Consider the following 20,673-nt stretch of genomic DNA (forward strand, 5'->3'; position numbering starts at 1 on the left):
AGTAGTTGTTAGCAACTTTAGCCTCATAGCTCAGAGCCTACCAGCTTTACAAAACCCCCCTATGGTGTGTGTATGTATGTGTGTATGTTTGTGTGTGTGTGTGTGTGTGTGTGTGTGCATTCATTACAGTGAAGGAGTGTGATTGCTGTAGACGGATGCTGATGGGGTGTCTGTGATAAACCCTGTGTTGTGGATAGAGTTACCTGCAGTTTGCTGCTCGCGCCGCCTGCACGTGTTTGGTGTGCTCCGGCTCAGGCCCTGTCTCTCTATCCAGGCACCAGGTAATTAACTGGAATGTCAACACGAGATGAACTGGGGTGAAATAATAGCTTCTTTTATCTACGAGCTGTGATCATTATCTTTGTATTTTTCTTTTTCTACCCATCTCCTCTGCCTGCCGCCCACCTCCTGGCCCCTCCTCGCCATTGTCTTATTTGTTCAAAATTGATGACATCCTCTACTTACCTTTAAATTAGCCTGCCCTGAGGATGGAGTGCTCTGAAGAGGCTTGCAGAGGAGAGAGAACTTCAATTTTCGAGTCGCTATGAGCAATTTGTGAGTAAGCCCTTGACAGCTTACTAATTCAGCTCTTAAACTTCAGGAACAGCTGAGATCAAAACGGTGCATTGTACAAGCAATCTGGGTAAAAAAAAAGAGAGAGAGAAAGGATCTTGCATTAGACGTGAAATGTTCTCCGAACCCTTTTATAATGATTTTATTTTAGCACTTCATGAGAGCAGCTTATGAGCTATGAAATGCCTTTTGAACCCTGACATTAAAAGGCGTCTCACGGATACATGAATCCATGAGTGTGCTGTTTAAAATAATGGCTGCTAAATGGTTATTGGCTTAGACCAAAAACCTTTAATTGGTATAAAACCACTGGTGCAAAATTAGTGTGGGGGAAAGAAATACACCCCGCATATCCCCACACTTTTTAAAATTACACAAGATAAACCTGGGGTCAGGGGATGATTGTTAATAAAAAAATATATAAAAACTGTTATATTATTGGTGACTTTTTTTTAATGGCCCTGGTTTTCATGGCTTATTTCACTGTGTTGTTTTGCTGCATGCCACATTCAGCACACAGAGAAAAAAAATAACATGCTTGTGCTTGTTCTCTAGATGCAGGGGGCACTTCTGGGGCGCACTGCCATGCTGCTCACGCAGGCACAGGGAATGCTACACATTGTTAACATGGTGGTAAAACGAAAAGCAAGATGGTTAAAGATGTTTCCCACATGCTAGGGTAATATGCGTGATACAGGCCCCAGTTTTGACTAAAAACAAGCTCTGACAGTGGACTAAGCTAGTTGCTTAGCTAATTTATTAGCCTCATTTTTAACTTCATTACCTTGTATGGTATTTATGTTAGGTGTTAAAAAGTGTTAAAAGTCTCTTATTTATGCACACAATTCTGTTATGTCATATGAGAATGCATTATTGTTTTAAATAAACAAAATGATCTAGAATTTGGATAAAACTCTTCTAGATCTAGAATTTAAGTCAATACAGAAGATAATACTCGTTAGCATGTGTTGGATATGTAGTTCCTTATTAAATGTGTTATTTGATACAAAACAAAAGTTTCTGTACGATTAGCATTTGGTATTATTACTCTTTTCTTATTCTTTATGATTATCCTCACATTTAATATTACTGAAGTACTTTTCTGAGATACTGTATGTATAAAATCATATAGATCAGGTTAATAATTTGAGTGACTGATAAATAAAATACGGTATAGTAAATACAGCTTAGAAAAACTAAATCTCTAGAATCAAAATGTACTAGAAACAAGCTTTGACATGTTTTGGTAAAGCACTACAAGGATTCAGCACCACATAGAGCCCCATTCTCACACTGTCTGAAAACCATGAGCTCTTTTTTAGTGATCTATAGGTGAGCCGTCAACTGCACACTGCACACAGCTTGATTTAGGGTTTGTTAGTGTGTCTTTGGTATCGCAAGGACGCATGGGTGTGCTTTCTCCTTAAGGTGAAATAAACCAATCAGCATTTCACTTGTCATTCCCTTTAAGAAAGGTGCGCTTTGACTTGGCGGATTGATATTTTAACAGTGCAGCACTTCTGTACTTCTCAGCAGAGGAGACTAACCTGTGCATTCACACTGTGAAAGTCTGATTGTTGTCAGGGTTTAAATTAGTCAATGGAGCACCTGTGTTATCTGCTTTCAACATAGCAGTATATCAGAAATTTACCTGAACACACCTTCCAGACCACCATGCCTATCGGCGTACATTTATATGCGTACACTCTTAAATAGCTACTTAAATGGTGTGGGCACAAGGTGTGAAAATAGACTGTTGACAGAGTGTGAGATAGCAACAACAGGGTGATTTCACAACAGGGCTACACAAATAAAGAGTTCTTGGACAAGACTCCTAACACTACAACCACATTCCTGTCTGCCTGTAATGATTCACATATAAGGAACAGTCAGTCTAGATAAGAGCTTATTCCAAATTCTGTACATTTAACCGTAATCTACAGCAATTAGAGTACCTCAGATTCCCAGTGCTGTTTAGACTATTACACACTTCTCCAGAACGCCACATGAAATGGACTAGAATACTCAAGAATACTCACCATACTTACAGAATTACACTTACATTCCTCCACTGGCACTCAAGGGCCAGTCAACTGAAGCTAACACACTGAGTCAAGCTAAGCTAACAACTGAAACACAGGAGAGAATAAACTAAGGACATGCTCTTGGTGCAAAAGCAAAACATATAAGTATGTATATGCAGATATTTGTAATAATTGTAATATTTTTTTTTATTTTTATGTCTCAATATAGTAAAATAAAGCATGATTTAAAACTTTTTATATTAGTGCTGTCAACATTAATGTGTTACTGCACATGATTAGTCTAGAAAATATGTGTTGAAATAATTGTTCACTCTTTTTTTTAGGGCCTCGTGTTATATTGGCAGTTTTTAACAGTTGTCAATGATCTTAACATGGCAATGATATGCTTCAGAAGTTTTTAAGGTAGATTACTTTTATTTAAGTTGTAATATAGATTAAATATAGATAATCTCTGCATTACCTTCTCTCTCTCTCACTTTAAAACTTTCTCATACACACGCATATTGTTGCTTCAGTCAAGAAAGCCATTTTCTCTTCTGCCTGTTTATTCCTCCTTATAGAGATATATTTTATACATTTTGCACTGATGTTGTGACTTTTTTTGATAATCACGTGGTACTTAAACATAGTTTTCAAACAACAACCTTTTAACAAAGTTAAAAAGATACAATTAAACAAACAGATTTGAATATGAATAAAATCCCACTTTGATTTTTTTTACACTGATTCTTCTATTTTACATTTGAATTAAATGAAATAAAAAATATTAATCATGATTAATCACAGCATCACTGTAAACATAAATGTAACAAACTACATTTTGTGTTATTTTCTGAGGCACTGTTTGCAGGCTATGACCTCCTGATGTTGGTCCTCCACATATAACCTCAGCCTGATATATTGTCTTTCAACATTAAAAAGGTTATTTACATACATTTTGTTTATGAACTAGTTTTTTTTAAAACATTTATCCATACATCATCACTGCAGAGAACCCTTTTGTCACCTACATTTTTTAAGATCTGACAATACACAGCGGAGTAGAAGCAAGGCATAGGTGTTAAGGTGAGCCACTTTCAGCTGCAGTTTAACAGTGGCTGAGCACGCAGAAGATGGATGACTCCCTCACACGACCTTGCCGTAAGGTCATGCACAGTGGTGGATAACTGCCTCTCATTGTCAGGCTGAGTGGGGAAAATCTACAGTCATTACGGCCACAGCGTGACTTCCAACAGCTAAGCAGAAAGCGGCGAAAAAAAAACATCTAAAATGCTCCAAAATGAGGAGCAGTCCTGAAATAAATAACAACATTCTTTATTTCTTTTTTTTTTTTTTTAACAACAGTGGTTTGCCATGGCCCGCGGGAGAAGTGCCATTTTTTGTGTACTGGACGAGACTTACCAGGCGTTTTGACAGAACATTAGTTTGCAACGGCTCACATTAGCTGGAGCATTTATTCACCTCTACACTATCACCATGTGTAAAATATGGAGTGTGTCCTATCCCAAACCGCAACAAGATCCATGAAGTATGGTGAAAATATGGTATAAATCAATGATACAGTGTTAGTGGACATTTTTGCCTGAACAAAAATCTAGAGGTGAAACTAGAGTTTTATTATTTTATATAAACGATTTATCCATCTTGCAAGGTGGGTAACAGATTGATAAGAACATGGAGTGCTTGGAGTCTTTCATCGTACCCTTTGCTGTCACATCTTTAAGTTTAGCTTCTACTGGATTCAGACTGAACTTAAAGCTGCAGAAAAAGAGACTACAACTTCTCCACTCTCCACTGAATTGGCTACGTCTTTCTCGAGGATGAGAAATAATAAGTAATTAAGCCTTATCTCAAGCTAGCAGCCATTTATTAAACTGCCATGTTGATTAATAAAGCCAGAACGCTGTTCAGTATCTTCCATCTTGGCCTTTGCCATCAGATACATATAAAACAGAGCGCTGTGGCACCTTACCGGCTTTAGTAATCGACAGTTCTGAAAAGGGCACACACGCACATGTGAATCTATATCCACTCTGCTCCTTCTGCTAGTGTCAGAGAGCTGGAAAAAAGAGCCTTCCCTCAGGCAGTGCAATCCATCAACACAGGCCCTGGCCTTCAGACTAAACACACTCTCATTATAGTAGGTCAGGGCCCCCCCAAAAAAGCCTCTGAATACATGTTTACTATTACCACACCAAATAACTAAGTACACCACAGCTATACCGCAAGTAAACACTCCTGTACATGTGCTGTGTGGTAGCTTAAGTATGTGGAGCTGATAAACACATAAAGCACATATACTCATAAATATAAATCTTTGAGTGATGCCATAGAAAAATCATGAAGAACCATGTATGCATTAGAGATGTGTGAGTGGAAAGTAAAAATGCTTCATTTCACCTGATGTAAGAAGGTTCTTTACAATTTAAAGGCTCTTCATATTCAAACATCTTAATTATTTAACATTATTTCATTTATTTCATTTAATTGGTTCTTTATGGAAGCAAAATACATTTCTATAGCATCACTCAAATGAACAACCTCCACTGGTAAGAATGTAAGCACACCTGTCACAATAACTTAAATTAAATACATTTTTGTTTGGACACAATACTGTGCCAGAAATAATTGCAACAGAACCATACTAATGTCAGTTTAAGATACTTTTAAACCAGTAAAATGATAAAACAGTACGATTATAATGCTCAGTGTAATTAAGAATATGCAGTTCAAATTTAAATTGGAAAGTAATTAAGAGTCTAAATATCTTTCATAAATAAAAGGTAAATAAATAAATAAATAAATAAGTAAAACCACTGCTTTTAAATAAGTTTGACATCCAGCTAATTGATGTTAATGGCCTATTCTTGCTAAGAAACAATTATGGGCGATGTTGAGATTAACAAAATGTACTGAGTCCATATAAGTTGATAATGTAATTACTGTGACAGGCAGACAACTAGTGAACATTCTTACACACATGAAAATTCCTGAGCATTAAAAAAAGATAAAGTTCAGAAACCAAAGCCCTGTAGTGTGTTCTGGAAGAATCATTCCTGTAATGCGTCTAGTTCTGAGTGGTTTATTCTTGCATGTGTGTTTGTGTCAGTGCAGCTAAAAGAGGCATAAAGGTGGTAGTAAAGGATAAACCAGCCTAAACTGGTCCATTTGCAGTGCTGTAAAGCACTAATGACATAAGTTACTGCAGTACTGTGTAAAAGAGCAAAGAGGTGAAATTATCCCATAGAATTATCTGATGGCGGAAGACCACCCGCCTCCCACCCACTTCCCCAAAGTAAAAACTAACTTTGAATCTACACAATCTTGTGGGAATTAAACATTGACCATTTAAAATGGTTGAAATGTTGAAAGACTGTGTTTGCATGTATGTCTTGTTCAGAGAGACTTAGGGCCCTATCACACACTGTGTGCAAGGCGCGTTGCAATGCTCATTGCTATCTTACACACTGTCAACAGTCTATTTTTTACGGCTTGCCCCTGCACCATTAAAATAGTGCCTGAGTTTAGTAATAAATCTACACTGATGGGGGTGGTGGTCTGGAAGTGAGGTGTGTTCAGGTAAGTTTATGGTGTGTTGATATTTTGGTTGTAAAAAAATACACAGGTGCACCACTGACTGAAATGAACCTAGACAACAGTCAATCGTCAGAGTTTCTATATTCCCATAGGTGCGCCCAGCTTGTGTATACCCCTGCTTGTTAAACACACACACACACACACACACACACACACACTTTTTGTGCATCACTGTATGCAGCAACTCTGAGTATTAAGGTAAATGCCTTCATTTCACCTGATGTAAATGCTCTTTACCAATGTAGAGGCTCACCGTATGCATCATATTCGATACAGGAGCATATATTTCATTTGCGTTCCTGTATCGGACACATATCCTGTTTGTGTGCATGGGGCATGAATGTGACCAGTCAGGTAAGATAAAAATAATAAAAAATAGTTATCAAGCAATTTGCAATACTTTACATCTCTTTACAACATGAGATAATTGGCTAATGATAACAGCCAGTAGAAACTAGATTAATTTATTTGCTTAAATCTATCAACAAGATGCACAAATAAGGAAAGAAACATGTGGTAAATAGAATGGATATACCTCATTCAACTATTAATCTAAAACGGGAATTGTTACTTAAAATAGCTACTCCATCATTTAGCCACGAGGAAAAGTTTATTTGTGAGTTTATTAACTAAATATATAAATATATATATATATATATATTTTTTTTTTTTTTTTTCCACAAAAATCCCTGTGTGTGCAAAACAAATCTGAATCTGGATGCTTTTCAAATGATCTGTGATGTTTTTTGGGTGTCCAAAGTCCTGTTTTTACCACAAATATTAGCCTAGCATCTCTTGTTCTAAACTACAGAAGCAAAGCTGCATGTCTTAACTTGTCTTAACTGAATGAGTGTGTCTGGGGCCAATGATAAATCATGTTCATTTGAATGTTTATTATTTCTGCTAAAATATTCCTTTAGGTTTACTGATTACATCATTACACACACTGATTACAGGGTGTTCTGATAGAGTGTGATTTTGTTTATTTCAGCATATGATACTATTCAGAAATACAATATAAATGTTGCTGCAAGAGCAACCTTACGTAAAGTATGAGTGGTTGTTGTACCTACTATAGCACTTATCGTCATTTGTATGGTAATTGTACATTTTCATGAGCCAGTGCCTCATTTTCATATGGGACCAGAGCTTTAATGATGATGATTTTCTCTAGAGAATCATAGAGCTAGTCTAGTGATACATGTCACCATTATGTCTACATGTACATGCAGTTGTGAAATACAGTGCTGTGAAATGGTGCTAAGTGGATAAATTTGAATTTGCAATGTAACGATCATCAAAAACCCTAACCCCCTCTAATGTACACACTCAGAGGTGTGTATGTTTATATATGTGTGTGTGTGTCAGTGTGGCTTAAAGGGGGGTAAAGGTGGTGGTGAAGGATAAACTGGCCGGAGCATTTGCAATGCTGTAAAGTGTTTGTGTTCAGACAAGCACTCACCAGAGTGTTAAGAACACCTTGTTTACATTCTCGTCAAGCCTCGGTGGTTGAAGAGTCTGCGAAGCATCAGACCTTTAAAGTGTGGAGACACGGGGTCAAATGCATTACAGTATGTATTCCACTTCAGAAGCTCCTTATCTGAACCTGATAACAGAACTCTTTTGCTCTCACCCATTCTCCACAGCCATGCTGTTTCCACTGGGGAAAATGAAGCAATGGAAGGAGAGAGATACTCCTGGCTAAAAGTGCATTCCTGTGCTGCTGAGACTGTGGAAATCTTGGAAATGCCTAAAAGAAAACAACAAAACATGTGAAAAGCAGGATTATTCATAATTTACCGCAAACGAAGATAAAAGCTTTTCTACACAATATCTGAAATTGAATGTGAGGCACCAGTGAAGCAGTGGACTTTTGACTTGCACATTTTAAATCGGCTGTTATTGTTTTCAGCTAGTCTACATCTCTAAGCTTGCCCCATAAACCCCACTGAAAGCCTGGCAGCAGCTTATTCATATGGCTTTACTGTCCCCAAAACAAAAGTGTGACATTGCAGTCACAGCAGGCCATTTGCATACCTACTGAACCGAGCTCCGACTTCACACGTCTAACGGCAGCCGTTAGCCGGGCCACGTCCCCTCAGACCAAAGCTATCCGCCGCATTCCTAATCAACGGCCAGGATGTTGAGCAAGTTAACTCATTTATGTGAATGTGACTCTCCACTCATACAGAATGGCCTCTGCTCAGACTGTTACATTTGCTCTTCACTGTTTGCTCTGAAAAGCAAAGAAAAAAATAAACAAATAATAACTTTACATACAAAGAAATCTATGCTGGAATGGAATAATAATCAGAGGTGTGAGTCTGAAAGGGAAGAATTTCATTAGTGAGGGCGGCTGCCATGGTGCTTAGGCCTGCAGTTACCTAATCTGAGCTTGGCCTTTTGTGAGCTGAGGAGATTGAAGACATATCGAACACACCTGTCTGGGGGCTATTCAGAAATACATTCCAGCATCTTCAATATCAGATAGCGGCTAGTCAGGGCTGCCTATCGATCCCTTCCTTCTGTGCTGCTGGACTGGGAGGAGGGTGTGGGGCATTAGCCCCCAGTCTTGGGATGATAAGAGTCGGCCAGGAGATGAGTCATTCCCACCTGGAGCTCTCTCTCTCTCTCTCTCCCTCTCTCTGGTCACCATTTTCTTTTTCTCTCGTTGGGTTCCTCTCAGTTTATTCATGTTATTATTATTATTAGCTCTTTCTCTTACCTGTCAATTTCTATTGCTGTTCTTTCTGTCTTTCTCTCTGTTGTCTCTCTACCTGTCTTCTTTTTTATTTTAGAGTTTATAGCTTTATTACTCTCATGTTTACCCTTGTGTCTCAAAGCTTTCTGTCTCTCTCACTGATTCACACTTTTACCTTTACCTGTCTCCCCCTTTTCCCCTTTATCTTACTGTATTTCTCTCTCACGCTCCTTTTATTGCTGCTTTTTTCTCTACTTTCATTTTTTTCTCACTTTTCTCTCATAGTCACTCTCTCTTACTATTTCTCTTCCTCCTCTTCTTGTTTCTCTTTTTCTTTTTTCGTCTGTCTCCTTGTCTTCTTCACTCGCATCATTGCTCTCTCATGCTCACTTCTCTTGCTCCCACTCTATCTCACTATGCTCCTCTCACTAAATCTCTTCCTCACACTTTTTTTTCCTTTAACTGTCTCATTTATTTCTTTCTCATGCTTCACTCTCACCCTTTCTCTCCTTGGTTCTTTCTTTCTTTTTCACTCTCTGCCTTTCCTCACTGATGGGCCCGTTTTGCCCATTATAAAAGCTCCATCTAATTTACTGTAATGCACCACTGCTCAGAGGAGGAGGCTATTATTGATGGGGGAAGGGGTCCAGCAGGAGCCATGTAATGTGACAATGAGAATTCTTAAAAGGCACTGGGCTAAAGCTTCACCCGTTATTATACACCTCTGAATACGCAGGTCCTATAAGTGTGTGTGGTAATGCACTCGTTAGCAGTGCTACAAATCTACATTCAACTATTTTTTGATGATTTCAGTAAAATCATAAAAAAGAGAAATAGACCCCAAAGACTATATAATGTTAGGAGGATGTGTTCAGGCACATACTGTATATCCCAAATGAAAGCTAAAATGTCACAGGCTATAGAATGAGCGTAAGCCAGGATTTTTACATCCACACAGATGTATGAGTATATCTGTTCAAATCACTTGGGCCTGGCAGGCGGGCCTTCAGAAGCAGCTGATCTTTAGCCACCTCAGCAGTCAGTCGCGACATGAGCGTCTCACAGTGTGGCGCTGCCGGTGGAAATTAATCTGAAGCTATATCTCAATATCTTGGTGCAAAAGTGCCCATGCACTGCCTGGGGTGGGTTGGGTGGTGTGGGGGGAGTGAGCAGGGGAGAGGCAGGGCAGGATCCTCTCGCTGCATGTCTAATGTGTCACCACATGAGATTGAAGCAGGAGGGGAGAGGCAGTGAGTGCTGTACCGGTTGGGGGCTGGGCAGTGCAAATTCAAAGGGGTAAATGATTGCCCTCTAGGGGATGCAGAGAGAGAGCAGAGAGAGAAGCTGCTTATCAGTGGAGGCCTGGCCGTCAGCCAACGCTGATGCTGTGGTGACCTGCAGGGAGAGAGACTGCTGTCCTCCTTGACACAGCAAACTCTCCCTGCTTTCCTTGTAAGCTAACACACTGTAAACATGGAATTGGGGAGAAGAAACCTTTTTGGACATGTGACATGTTTTTAGTGTTCTTCTTTTCTACTGTGGCATATTACCACTTTCATGCAGTAAACCTTGTATCTATCTATTTTGTTCTTGTTTTCATTTTCTGATAGGATTTAATCAGTTGATATTTATAGTGTCAAACATGCATTATTATTATTAATATTATTATTATTATTATTTTTACTATTGGGTGATCCCAAATGAAATCTTTTTCACTGACTCCACTGAAAAGCTGACCTTTTGGTACTGTTCTGCATGACAGTGATTATGCATGCACCTCAAAGTCTCATATATATATATATATATATATATATATATATATATATATATATATATATATATATATATATATATATAAATATAAACTTTATAAGGTAACAGTTATGTGGTCTATTACATTTTATACACCACACAGTGCCAGGTACAGTACTCAGGCGCCACAATCAGCATTTTAATCACATTAAAAGAGCAGTAAAACGCTTCCACTTTTTAAAGCACATGAAATATTAATTAATGTAACGGCCAGGTCCTACACATTTAACCAGACTGCTTCAGTGTGTGTGTGTAATTACCTGATATCTACCTTCTCAACAACACTGCTGTCGCTCAGTTGTGCCTCTGCGTGTCTCACACGCCGAGCCCAGACCCAGACAGCGTGAAGCCCCGCCCACACGCGCCGACGGCCAATCAGTGAGAGGAGACACACGCGAAGGAATGTCTAAAGCGGTGTGGGCGGAGAGGAGCCCCGTGATTGGATAATTACGGGTGACGCAGCCGGTATGAAAAAAGCCCAGAGAAGTAGTTAAGAAGGCAGCCAAGAACTTTGCAAAGAGGTTTAGACTGAGCTTTAAGGCTGAAAGAGGGGAATAAAGAGAGGGGAAATATTAATATATGTATCTCTCAGCGAGCACAGCGCGAGTTCATCTGAAGAGACCGTGAGACGGAGCATGGTGCAGCAAACGGAGCACAGCGAGACGGAGAGCAGCATGTCCCGGGAGGCCACGGACACCGAGGAGGCAGAGCTGACGGCGTGCAGCCCGGTGCCTCCGAAGCCGGACTGGTGCAAGACTGCGACCGGCCACATCAAGAGACCCATGAACGCCTTCATGGTGTGGTCCAAGATCGAGCGGAGAAAGATCATGGAGCAGTCGCCGGACATGCACAACGCCGAGATCTCCAAGCGGCTGGGAAAGCGGTGGAAAATGCTGAAGGACAGCGAGAAGATCCCCTTCATCAGGGAAGCCGAGCGGTTACGGCTGCAGCACATGGCCGATTACCCCGACTACAAGTACAGACCCAAGAAGAAGCCAAAGCTGGACTCAAACTCCTCAAAGCCGGCGGGACTCTCTCCGGAGAAGAGCAGCAGTAATAAAGCCTCGGGGGTGAAATCATCAGCATCAGCAGCGGCCAAGAAGTGCGCGAAAGTTAAGCCCAGTAAACCCAGCGGTGTGAGTGTCACCTCCTCCTCCTCCGCCGCGGTGAAATCCTCTCATCACTCCCAGCACCACCATCTCCACCACCACCAAGACGCGAGGTACAACTACGCGTTCACGAACTTAAAAGTCTCCAAGTCCATCAAGAGAGAGCTGACGGACGACGAGGACGACGACGATGATGACGACGAAGACGACGACGAGGAGGACGACGACTACGAGGACGAGCTGCCCACTCGGATTAAAGTGGAGGAAGACGAGGAGGAGCACCGGCAGCTGCAGCGGCTCAGGCCGTACGGCGTGGCCAAAGTCCCCGCGAGCCCCACGCTGAGCTCCGCCGCGGAGCCGGAGTGGGCGAGCATGTACGAGGAGTCGAGGCAGGGCGGCAGACTTTTCTACAGCTTCAAGAACATCACCAAGCAGAGCTCCACACACTACCTCCCCGCCTCCTCCTACTCCTCCTCCGCCTCGGCTTCTCCAGCCTCCTCCTTCCGCTCCCTCTCCACCTCCTCCAGCTCGGGCGACGACGCGGACGACCTGCTGGTCGACTTCAGCTTGAACTTGGCCGCCGGGCACCACGCAGCGGAGCTGGGCAGCGGCTCGGGGAACCTTTGCCTTTCTCTGGTGGATAAGGATTTGGACTCGTTCAGCGAGGGCAGCCTCGGCTCGCACTTCGAGTTCCCGGACTACTGCACCCCGGAGCTGAGCGAGATGATCGCGGGGGACTGGCTGGAGGCGAACTTTTCAGACTTGGTGTTCACCTGCTGAGCGCAGCCGGGTTTTATCTAGTTAGCTAACAGCTAACTTTAAGGCTACATAACCCGCTGCTCCGCTCCGCCAGTCCTCCGCCAGCCGGGAGCACGACTCGAATCTTCAGGTTCTTTTTTTTAAAAGACTCGTCCTCTGCCGGTGTGAGGAGAGGAAGCGAAGCCGGGAGCGTTTAGAGGAAGGTAACCTAACTAGCTAAACACCGCAAAAAAGTGACATTTGTCGCCATGACAGGGTTTTATGGGTGCCCCCCCTTCTTCTATCTTTTTCTGTCTGTCTGTGTGAGAGGGGCCGCAGTAAAACTGCTAGCTAGTTAACTAGCTAACCTAATGTTAGCTAACCTGAAGTGGACGGTAAAATGTACAAACATGAACTAACTATGCATTCCCGTCCCGCCCCGTGTCCTCTCTACAGGGAGCTAAAACCCGGCTGCTGGTCTGAGAGGGAGAAAAGGAGGCTAAAATCTCTTAAACACTGTTCAGGATGTTAAAAAAAAAAACAACTTTTATGTGATTTTTCTGTACGCCATAACTGTTTTCTGTTTTCTGACCGGTTCCGTTCCCCCTCCACGTGTGGAGAGATGTTAAAGCAGACAAACTGTTGTAGAACCCACAGGTATGGCAGGAAGCATTTTTGATACATAACCAACATACCTCATCTTTTTAAACTTAAAAAAAAAAGAAGTGAAATATTTTCTGGCTTATTTTTGTACAGTTAAAGGGAATGTTCTTACTGTGCTCTCAGTGAGGTTTCTTCAGGCACTTCTACCCGGTTTCATTGATTTCCAGCATGCAAGGGTTAAAAGAGGAGAAAGATCTCATGAACTTGCATCTAAAATGCCTTGTTATTATTTCAGTCTAGGCTGTGTACAGTTGTAGATCTGACCATGCGTTTCTCTAGAGATGTACAATGGAATTGGGGAATTATAGACCTCATTGCTGGTACTAGATTCAAGATTGTATATGTTCTGTAATATAGTAAAGCTAGGAGTTTATGTATATCAGTGTGAATGGGTCCCAAATAGCAGGTGTGAAAAAAAAACTCATTTTTTATCATCTTTAATGGCACATTTTTTTTTGTTTTGTTTTTCTCATTATTTTGTGCAATATACTCTTGAAATGGACCATCTGCGTTTTTTTCTAGCAAAGGAAATGCATTACATGTCGTCATGCTGAAAGTCTGTATCTTGGCAAATAAATCAGCTGGAACTGATATCATGTCTGCTTTGTTTATGTGTATGTGTTTTGCTCAGTAACAAGTGATGGTGTGGGATCAAGTTGACCATGTTGCATCTTGCATTGGTTTGAGTGTTATCCGACACCCCTTCCTTTACTCCATCCCCCTCCTCCTACTCTGTCCTTCCTCTCTCCTTAACCGGCAAGGATCTGAGTTTTACAAAAAACAACAAAAACTCAAATATCGCGCGGTCTTGAGGGGCTCTTTTTGATTGGTCAAGCTGCTCCCCCTGTGTCAGACAAGTTAAGCCCCTCTGTCTATGCAGCCATTCAGCAGCCATACATTCAAGCCTTTCCGTGCAGCTGTTCCACTCCAAAGGCCTCTCCACTTACACTGGTGGGAGGAATACAGTCTAACTTTGTATAAGAATGCATGCTTGCAAAGAACACACTTTACCTTTTTGCAGAAAAGCTATGCATGTATGACATAAATAATATATACTTGTGATAATGTGTCAAATGTGCTCAAAATCAGGCTAATCTGGAGGTGGTGAGACTTTTAAAGGCAGTTAAATATATGAAAGGGTCTGTTTTCTGGCCTAGTAATAGACTTTTTTTAATTCAGTAGAAAATCTCAATTCCAAATGATGTGCAGTCCAAGACACTAGATTTAATCCCTGCTTGGGGAAACGGTCACATACAGTTCACTTTAGGGTGGTCAATTAAACCAAGGATTTATTGTATACTGATTCTTTCTTGTGAAGTTCCCTAAAACTAAATCTCTCCTAAAAGGCAGTTAAAAACACACAATCAGGATGTAAAAGCTTTGGCCTAAGCAAGGCTCTGTCTGGATTCTAGAGTATAGGGGAGTGTATTCTAGTGGGATATAACTGCTTTCCAGTGCTCTCATTTACCACATATGTTAATCTACAGAAGGAAAGTCTCTTTCTGGAGGGCTGCCACAGTATATGGCTTTGATTAGCCATTCCCCTGTTCCTTTCATGGGTGGGTGTGTGTTAACAGTTCAAATGACTGAAAAGGCTCTCTGTAAGCAAATCACAGTTCTTCTCTCTGTTCTGCTCATCCACACAGTCTCAGTCCCATTCTGACTGTATGCTCCTTTTAGTGACCTATTTCCTATGATAAAGCAATGTGACATCCAAGATGTGGGAGTGGGGGTGGAGCTGTTTTTGTCTCCCTTTTTTCGGATGTGCACTATTGGCAAAATTATTATAAATGCACTGAGGGCCTTTACCACTTTGACCAGCAGGTTAGCATTCTGCTCGCATTCATTTTGGAGCTAAGGCTTTTTGGCCATATGTTCACACTGCATATCGACCGTGACCAGGCCTATTATGTGTCTCTTCTCTCCACTGATCTGGAGGTTGTTCAGGCTCTGCGGCTCAGGGCTGTGATTTAAAAGTCAATCCAATGGCTGCTGTGGTGCTTGATTAGCACAGGAAGCTAAGGGTGCAGGAACAGCTAATTATGATGAAGGGGACTGACAGTGTGTGATTTTTTTTTCTTCAGCTGGGCTCCAAAGATCAAATGCTGGTTAATGTGTTCATGGGATGTACAGACCGTGAAAACATCTTAAATCGTGTTCTGCATAAACATGTACCTCTGATGATATTATTAATAAACCTAAAAAGTCTATATTTGATCAATGGGAAAGATTCAGAGCATATATGTAACATTTCAAATTATTTTGATTCAAAAGCATTTTGGAAACTATAAAAAATATATTCAGTTCTTTAAACAAGCAAATGAAAAATTGTCCAATCAGATTTTCTAGCAAAAAAAAATGTAAAAAGCAAGCTGCCCTTTTGTAAGGTAGTCAGCAGTGTAATCAGAATGTAATAGTGGAGTACAATCATATTTAATTTTCAGAAGATATGGCCATTTAATGAGGGAAAAACATTACTGTAGGCCTTTTGGAAAGCAGCTTGCATCAACAAATCAGTGCCAGGACACTCTACTGGAAGAGTAACTGTAAAAATCATAAAAGAACAGGCAAATATATATAAATATGTAAAATAGTTACAATATTCGTTCCCAGACAAGAAATGTTATTGTGCACTGCTATAATTGTAGTCATTGTAAACAGTCACAAACTCATGAATGGGCTAAAAAAGAAATGTAAAGAGTTTTAAAAAGTGTTTATTGAAATTCAAATTAAGTTTTACTCCAATGCATTACATTACTTTAAATAGCAGGCTTTTGGTTAGGGACCTCACTGAAACCTAAAGATCTTTAACCAAACTATTGCAGTTTAAAATGATTTTTTCATAAATTTGAGTGTTTCACTATTTCTGAATTTCTTTTTTTGGGCTCTAGCACCACTGAAGAGTCTTGATACTGAATAAATGTTCTCCTTTTTTACTTTTTACCTAATTTATTGACCAACTAATGAAATTATTATCCTAAACAGAAGTCCTTCCTTACTCTACGTAGTCACAGTTCACTACTGACTTTGGGAACATTATAAAGATCCTAGGCCAAGCGACATCTTCTGGTTAAGAATGAGCAAACTGTAAATCATGAATATCTGTTAGAAAATCAGTTAGACAATCACAATTAAATTATTTAGAATATTAAGGTAATCTTGGATGACTTAAACAAGTAACAAGCATTGCAAGTTATCAAACACCACCTTGGTGCTCCAGCAGAGATAGCTATTGACAGTTTAATGCTGCTCATTCCACATCTAACTTGATTACCCCACTGCATTCATGCACGAATGTAAAGGAAGCCTTTGATATGCGCAACTTATGTGCGACTTGTTAAAGATGTGAATTAAGCTGATTTGGCAGTGTCTACAGGAGTTCATCCCTCAGCTGGGTGCCCTCCCACCCCTCCCACCCACGTTGACTGCATTTCTATTGCAGCTTTATTAGGCGCTCTCTGTGCCGCCTCAGAAGACTCTCCGGCTGACAGCAAATAACAAGCAAAGCAGATTATTGACACTCATACTGCAGAAAGCATGTGTCTACCTAGCTGCTCCATGCGCTCACAGATGGCGGTCTGGTACAAGGATGTCTGTAAGGCTGTCTGTAGCATTGACTAAACCCAAACAGATCTCTGTATGCTGGATTTGCAAGCCAAACCTTATGCCGGTGCCTCCAGAAGCAGGAACTGGCACGCCAGTGGAGATACGCTCAGCAGGCGTCCAAACCTGTTAATGCTATTAATAAGATCCATGCAATTTGGCTTCGATTTGGGAAATTAAAAAGGTGTTTGGAGCTGTAATTATTTGTGCAGTGCAGTTGTTTCCTCTTAAGCAGAAATTTGAATAGGATAAACTGAAGGCAAAACAGGAGCGCTGTGACTGAGATTACTTTTTAAAAGCCTCCCTCTTAGTCTGAATTCCTACTAAAGAGAGATAATCTTCATCGGAAGTGGTCCAACAGTACTTCAGTCCAACGTTAGCAGTTAGCATTTACTGTATGTGGCTTGCTTCAGTCCAACATTCTGATATTCCAATAGCCTGTTCTGACACATACAAAAATATACAGACACCCCTTTTGATTAGTGAATTCTAATGAAGCTAAAGTAGCTAGTAAAGCTAATTTAAAGTCATTACAGATGACTAAAGCATTCATACAGCCTAAAATATTATATATTAATATTAAACCACAAAACCATTTTATTATCAACATGATTGAACTGTATTGTCAGTTGGGCCTTTCCGATAAATAACCATAAATTAAAAAACAAACCAGCCTTTGTGCTTAATTATAACTATTTTTTTTAGCAATTTGTGACTATTATAGCTGTTATTGTAACAATAAAATTGTATAAAATCAAATAAAAAAATAAGATCAAAAACAAAATGAATATACTGTATCAACCATTTCCCCCTTTTAGAATGTTTTACTTTGTTTACTATTGTTTTTTTTTTTTTTAAGTGCGTAAATGAATTAAGAGCTATACATCTAAATAAAGGACAATTTAATGTTTTACTGCAAAAAAAAAGTTGTCCAAATTAAAATATATACATGACTTATTTCTCCCAAAAGAAAGACTTAGTTTTTTAATATTTGATTTTAAATTATTTTATTGCTACAAAAGCAGCACTACTTTTACTTTAATAATTACTTCGATATGTGTGTTGCTATAAATAATTAAACAAAAAAGCAAAACACCTCAGTATTAATGATGTAAAGATAATTAAGCACAAAGGAGGTTTGTGTTATTTCCTTTTATTTTGTTGGTTTAAAAATATACACAGAACCCAAAGTCCCTGTATTTAAAGCCAAGCTGTTACTGCAGCAAAAGGGGGACGTATTCATTCCATTAATTTCAGATTAATGTTGGATTAGCGGGTGTCTACAAACATTTAGACATAAATCCACCATCTTATCCGCTTCTTCCTGGTCAGGGTCACAGTGGGTCCAGATCCTTCTCGGAGTCACTGGGTGCAGGAAGCAGGAATACCCCTGGACAGGGCACAGCATATACTCATTCACTCACATACACTCACACCTAGGGGCAATTTAGCATAGCCAACTCATCTACCATGTATGTCTTAGAAACTTTGAAGGAAACTAGAGAACCCAGAGGTGACCAGAGTGAGCCTTTTACCCACAGTTCCTGGTCCCTACAGCACACACACAACCTGCTGCTAACATTTGGAGACGCAGTGTACTTTTCTTTTTTCTTAAAATGGGAGGAATGAAGTTTACTGACACTACTATAAAGTCACCTTTAAGCCACAGCCAGAGGCTTGCAGGAAATCGCAGCTTAGGTTCTTCCAGGGGTCAGGCTGTCATCCTGACACAAAGTCTTATTCAGGAAGCATAATAAAAGAGCAGCAGTGGGATTATTTATGAGAATGCATGGCACAGAGTCAGTACTGATTTAAACCTAGATGGCCCTTTTAGATCAAACTCTGTATCTGAGAATGGCATTAATATTTTAGGCTGTGTTTGTTTAGTACCACTGAATAATTCTGCAGCGTGCGAAGCTGCAGTGTCTCAGTCCTCTAGAGCTCCTGATCTGTGATCTTTTTTTAACCTGAGGTTACCCTTACACTAAAGCCACATCCACCAGTTTCTCAACAGGTTTTAGAATAGTAGCAGCATGCATTACTGAGTGGGAAATAAAGGTATTGTTAGTTTTATATTGTATTGTGAATGTGTGAGGTCATATGCAATACATAAATATTGCTCTGTAGTGTCAGTTATGGGAGAAATAAAAAATCTCAATTTATATAGTCGCTGTCTGTGAAAAAAAAATGGCCAAGAATGGAAAATGCTTCAATGAAATCATTATGTAAAAAGATTTATTTCATATGATTTGTGAGCTTTTAATTGCAATTGGGATATTCATCATAAAAACACACCTGCCTCTTTTGCCAAAAAGTGAAAGACAGCAAAAATGGAGATACAATATTTTTGCATTACAGTATGTTTGAGTAGGTGTTGTAATGTTCAAATTTCTTAGGCTCCTGAAAATATGTTTGTAAAAAAAATACATATATTTACATGGGCAGTGGCCCCTTATCTGGCTACAAATAATACGAACAATATTAATACACTTTAACTGAGCACTTACAACTGTTTTTGTGACACCGGCTTTACTAATGAAATATATAGATACCTCTGCTCTGATTGGCCACATGCCTTTTGCCTAAAACAGTTCAATGTGGATACAGAGACAGCCATGGCAGAAAAGTAAAAAAATTGAGTTTGAGACTGCAACACAGTTGGTTCAGTCCCCTGGACCCTGGACTAACAGGAAGTGGGTTGGGAGGATTAAATGAATATTTTGCTGTGTGATTAACCCCTGCTAAACTATCTGCTCACTGCTCTGTGTGTGTGCTCACTATCACTAGTCTGTATTTGTGTGTTTACTGCCATTTAAACCGCTGGTTTAAATATGGAGGCTAAATTCGGGTTTTACATTGTGTTGCTGCACAATGGTTAAAAAGGATGACCCTTATCTCACTGTTTAGAACAAACTGTTAAATGTACAAGACTTGTAAAAGACATGACTTTAATGCAGATTGCCTCAAATTTTAATCACCCCTTGAGAACTGCTATAGTGGGGAACTGCCATGAAAGGCCTGCTTAAATTCCCTATCTGTATATAATTTGTAGACCAGTTAAATTAACAGTGGTGTAAATATATTTTAGTAAAACAAAGGATACTTAGTTTCCTTGTGTTATGGTTCTTTTAAATTTGTTCTTGTTTTAGCATTGTGCAGATTGCACACACTACCTAATTATCCTGGTGATGCTATAATGCATCAAAGTGGCATTAACAGACATGTTAAAGTCTAAAGCATGATGTCTTTGTTGAAGTTATGTTCAAACAATAGACCACTGAAGTCGTGTCGTCATTTTGTAGTCAGCGCCATGTTGTTTATGCCCATATTTGGGGTTCCGTGTCTAAGCGGTTCTGGTCAATGGAAAAAAATAATGGGCTTTTCAAAACTCACCTCTATCACATTCTGTGGTAAATAAATATGTTCAGACCCCTGTATGTTTTATTTAATTTTACTTCTAAATATCACTGAATCCTTTGAATTGCGAGATCATTTAAGAGTCGCAATAAGAAAGATGCTAGCTTTTTCACCGCTTAGACACGGAAGCCATACGAGGACTACAGAACGACGCAGGACGTCAGTGTTCTATTGTTCCTTAATTAATTAATTTATTCAAATGTGAATATTTTATGTTTTTGTGTCTATGGAATGTGAAAACATCAACATGATAATTCTAGCTGAAAAAGGAATGCTTTCACAAGCTGATCTGTGTCTCTGTGTAACTTCAGAAAAGCATCAAATGGCAAATCAATGATTCTGGTTGAAATGCAAGCTCCTGGGTGTGGCAGAGAGCCCAGACTGCAGCCCCCCTTAGGCCTGTTCTATAGACATG

General features: G+C 39.9%; 1 protein-coding gene and 1 long non-coding RNA gene across 2 annotated transcripts; one reads left to right on the forward strand and one right to left on the reverse strand.

Moving 5' to 3' along the window:
- Window positions 1–202: 202 nt before the first annotated feature.
- Window positions 203–10,709, reverse strand: LOC111196607 (uncharacterized). The gene is made up of 5 exons (XR_007440608.1): window positions 8,253–10,709; window positions 7,849–7,965; window positions 7,678–7,749; window positions 466–639; window positions 203–289 (listed from the first exon to the last, which is right to left on the reverse strand). It is a non-coding gene; the product is annotated as an uncharacterized LOC111196607 (long non-coding RNA).
- A 502-nt stretch (window positions 10,710–11,211) lies between these two features.
- sox11b (SRY-box transcription factor 11b) lies at window positions 11,212–13,829 on the forward strand. Its single transcript, XM_007260835.4, has one exon. It carries the CDS (start codon window positions 11,364–11,366, stop codon window positions 12,615–12,617), a length of 1,254 nt encoding a protein of 417 aa, XP_007260897.3. The 5' UTR covers window positions 11,212–11,363; the 3' UTR covers window positions 12,618–13,829.
- The last annotated feature ends 6,844 nt before the right edge of the window (window positions 13,830–20,673 follow it).

Source organism: Astyanax mexicanus, chromosome 1, assembly GCF_023375975.1.
Source record: "Astyanax mexicanus isolate ESR-SI-001 chromosome 1, AstMex3_surface, whole genome shotgun sequence".
In the NCBI taxonomy this organism is placed as follows: Eukaryota; Metazoa; Chordata; class Actinopteri; order Characiformes; family Acestrorhamphidae; genus Astyanax; species Astyanax mexicanus.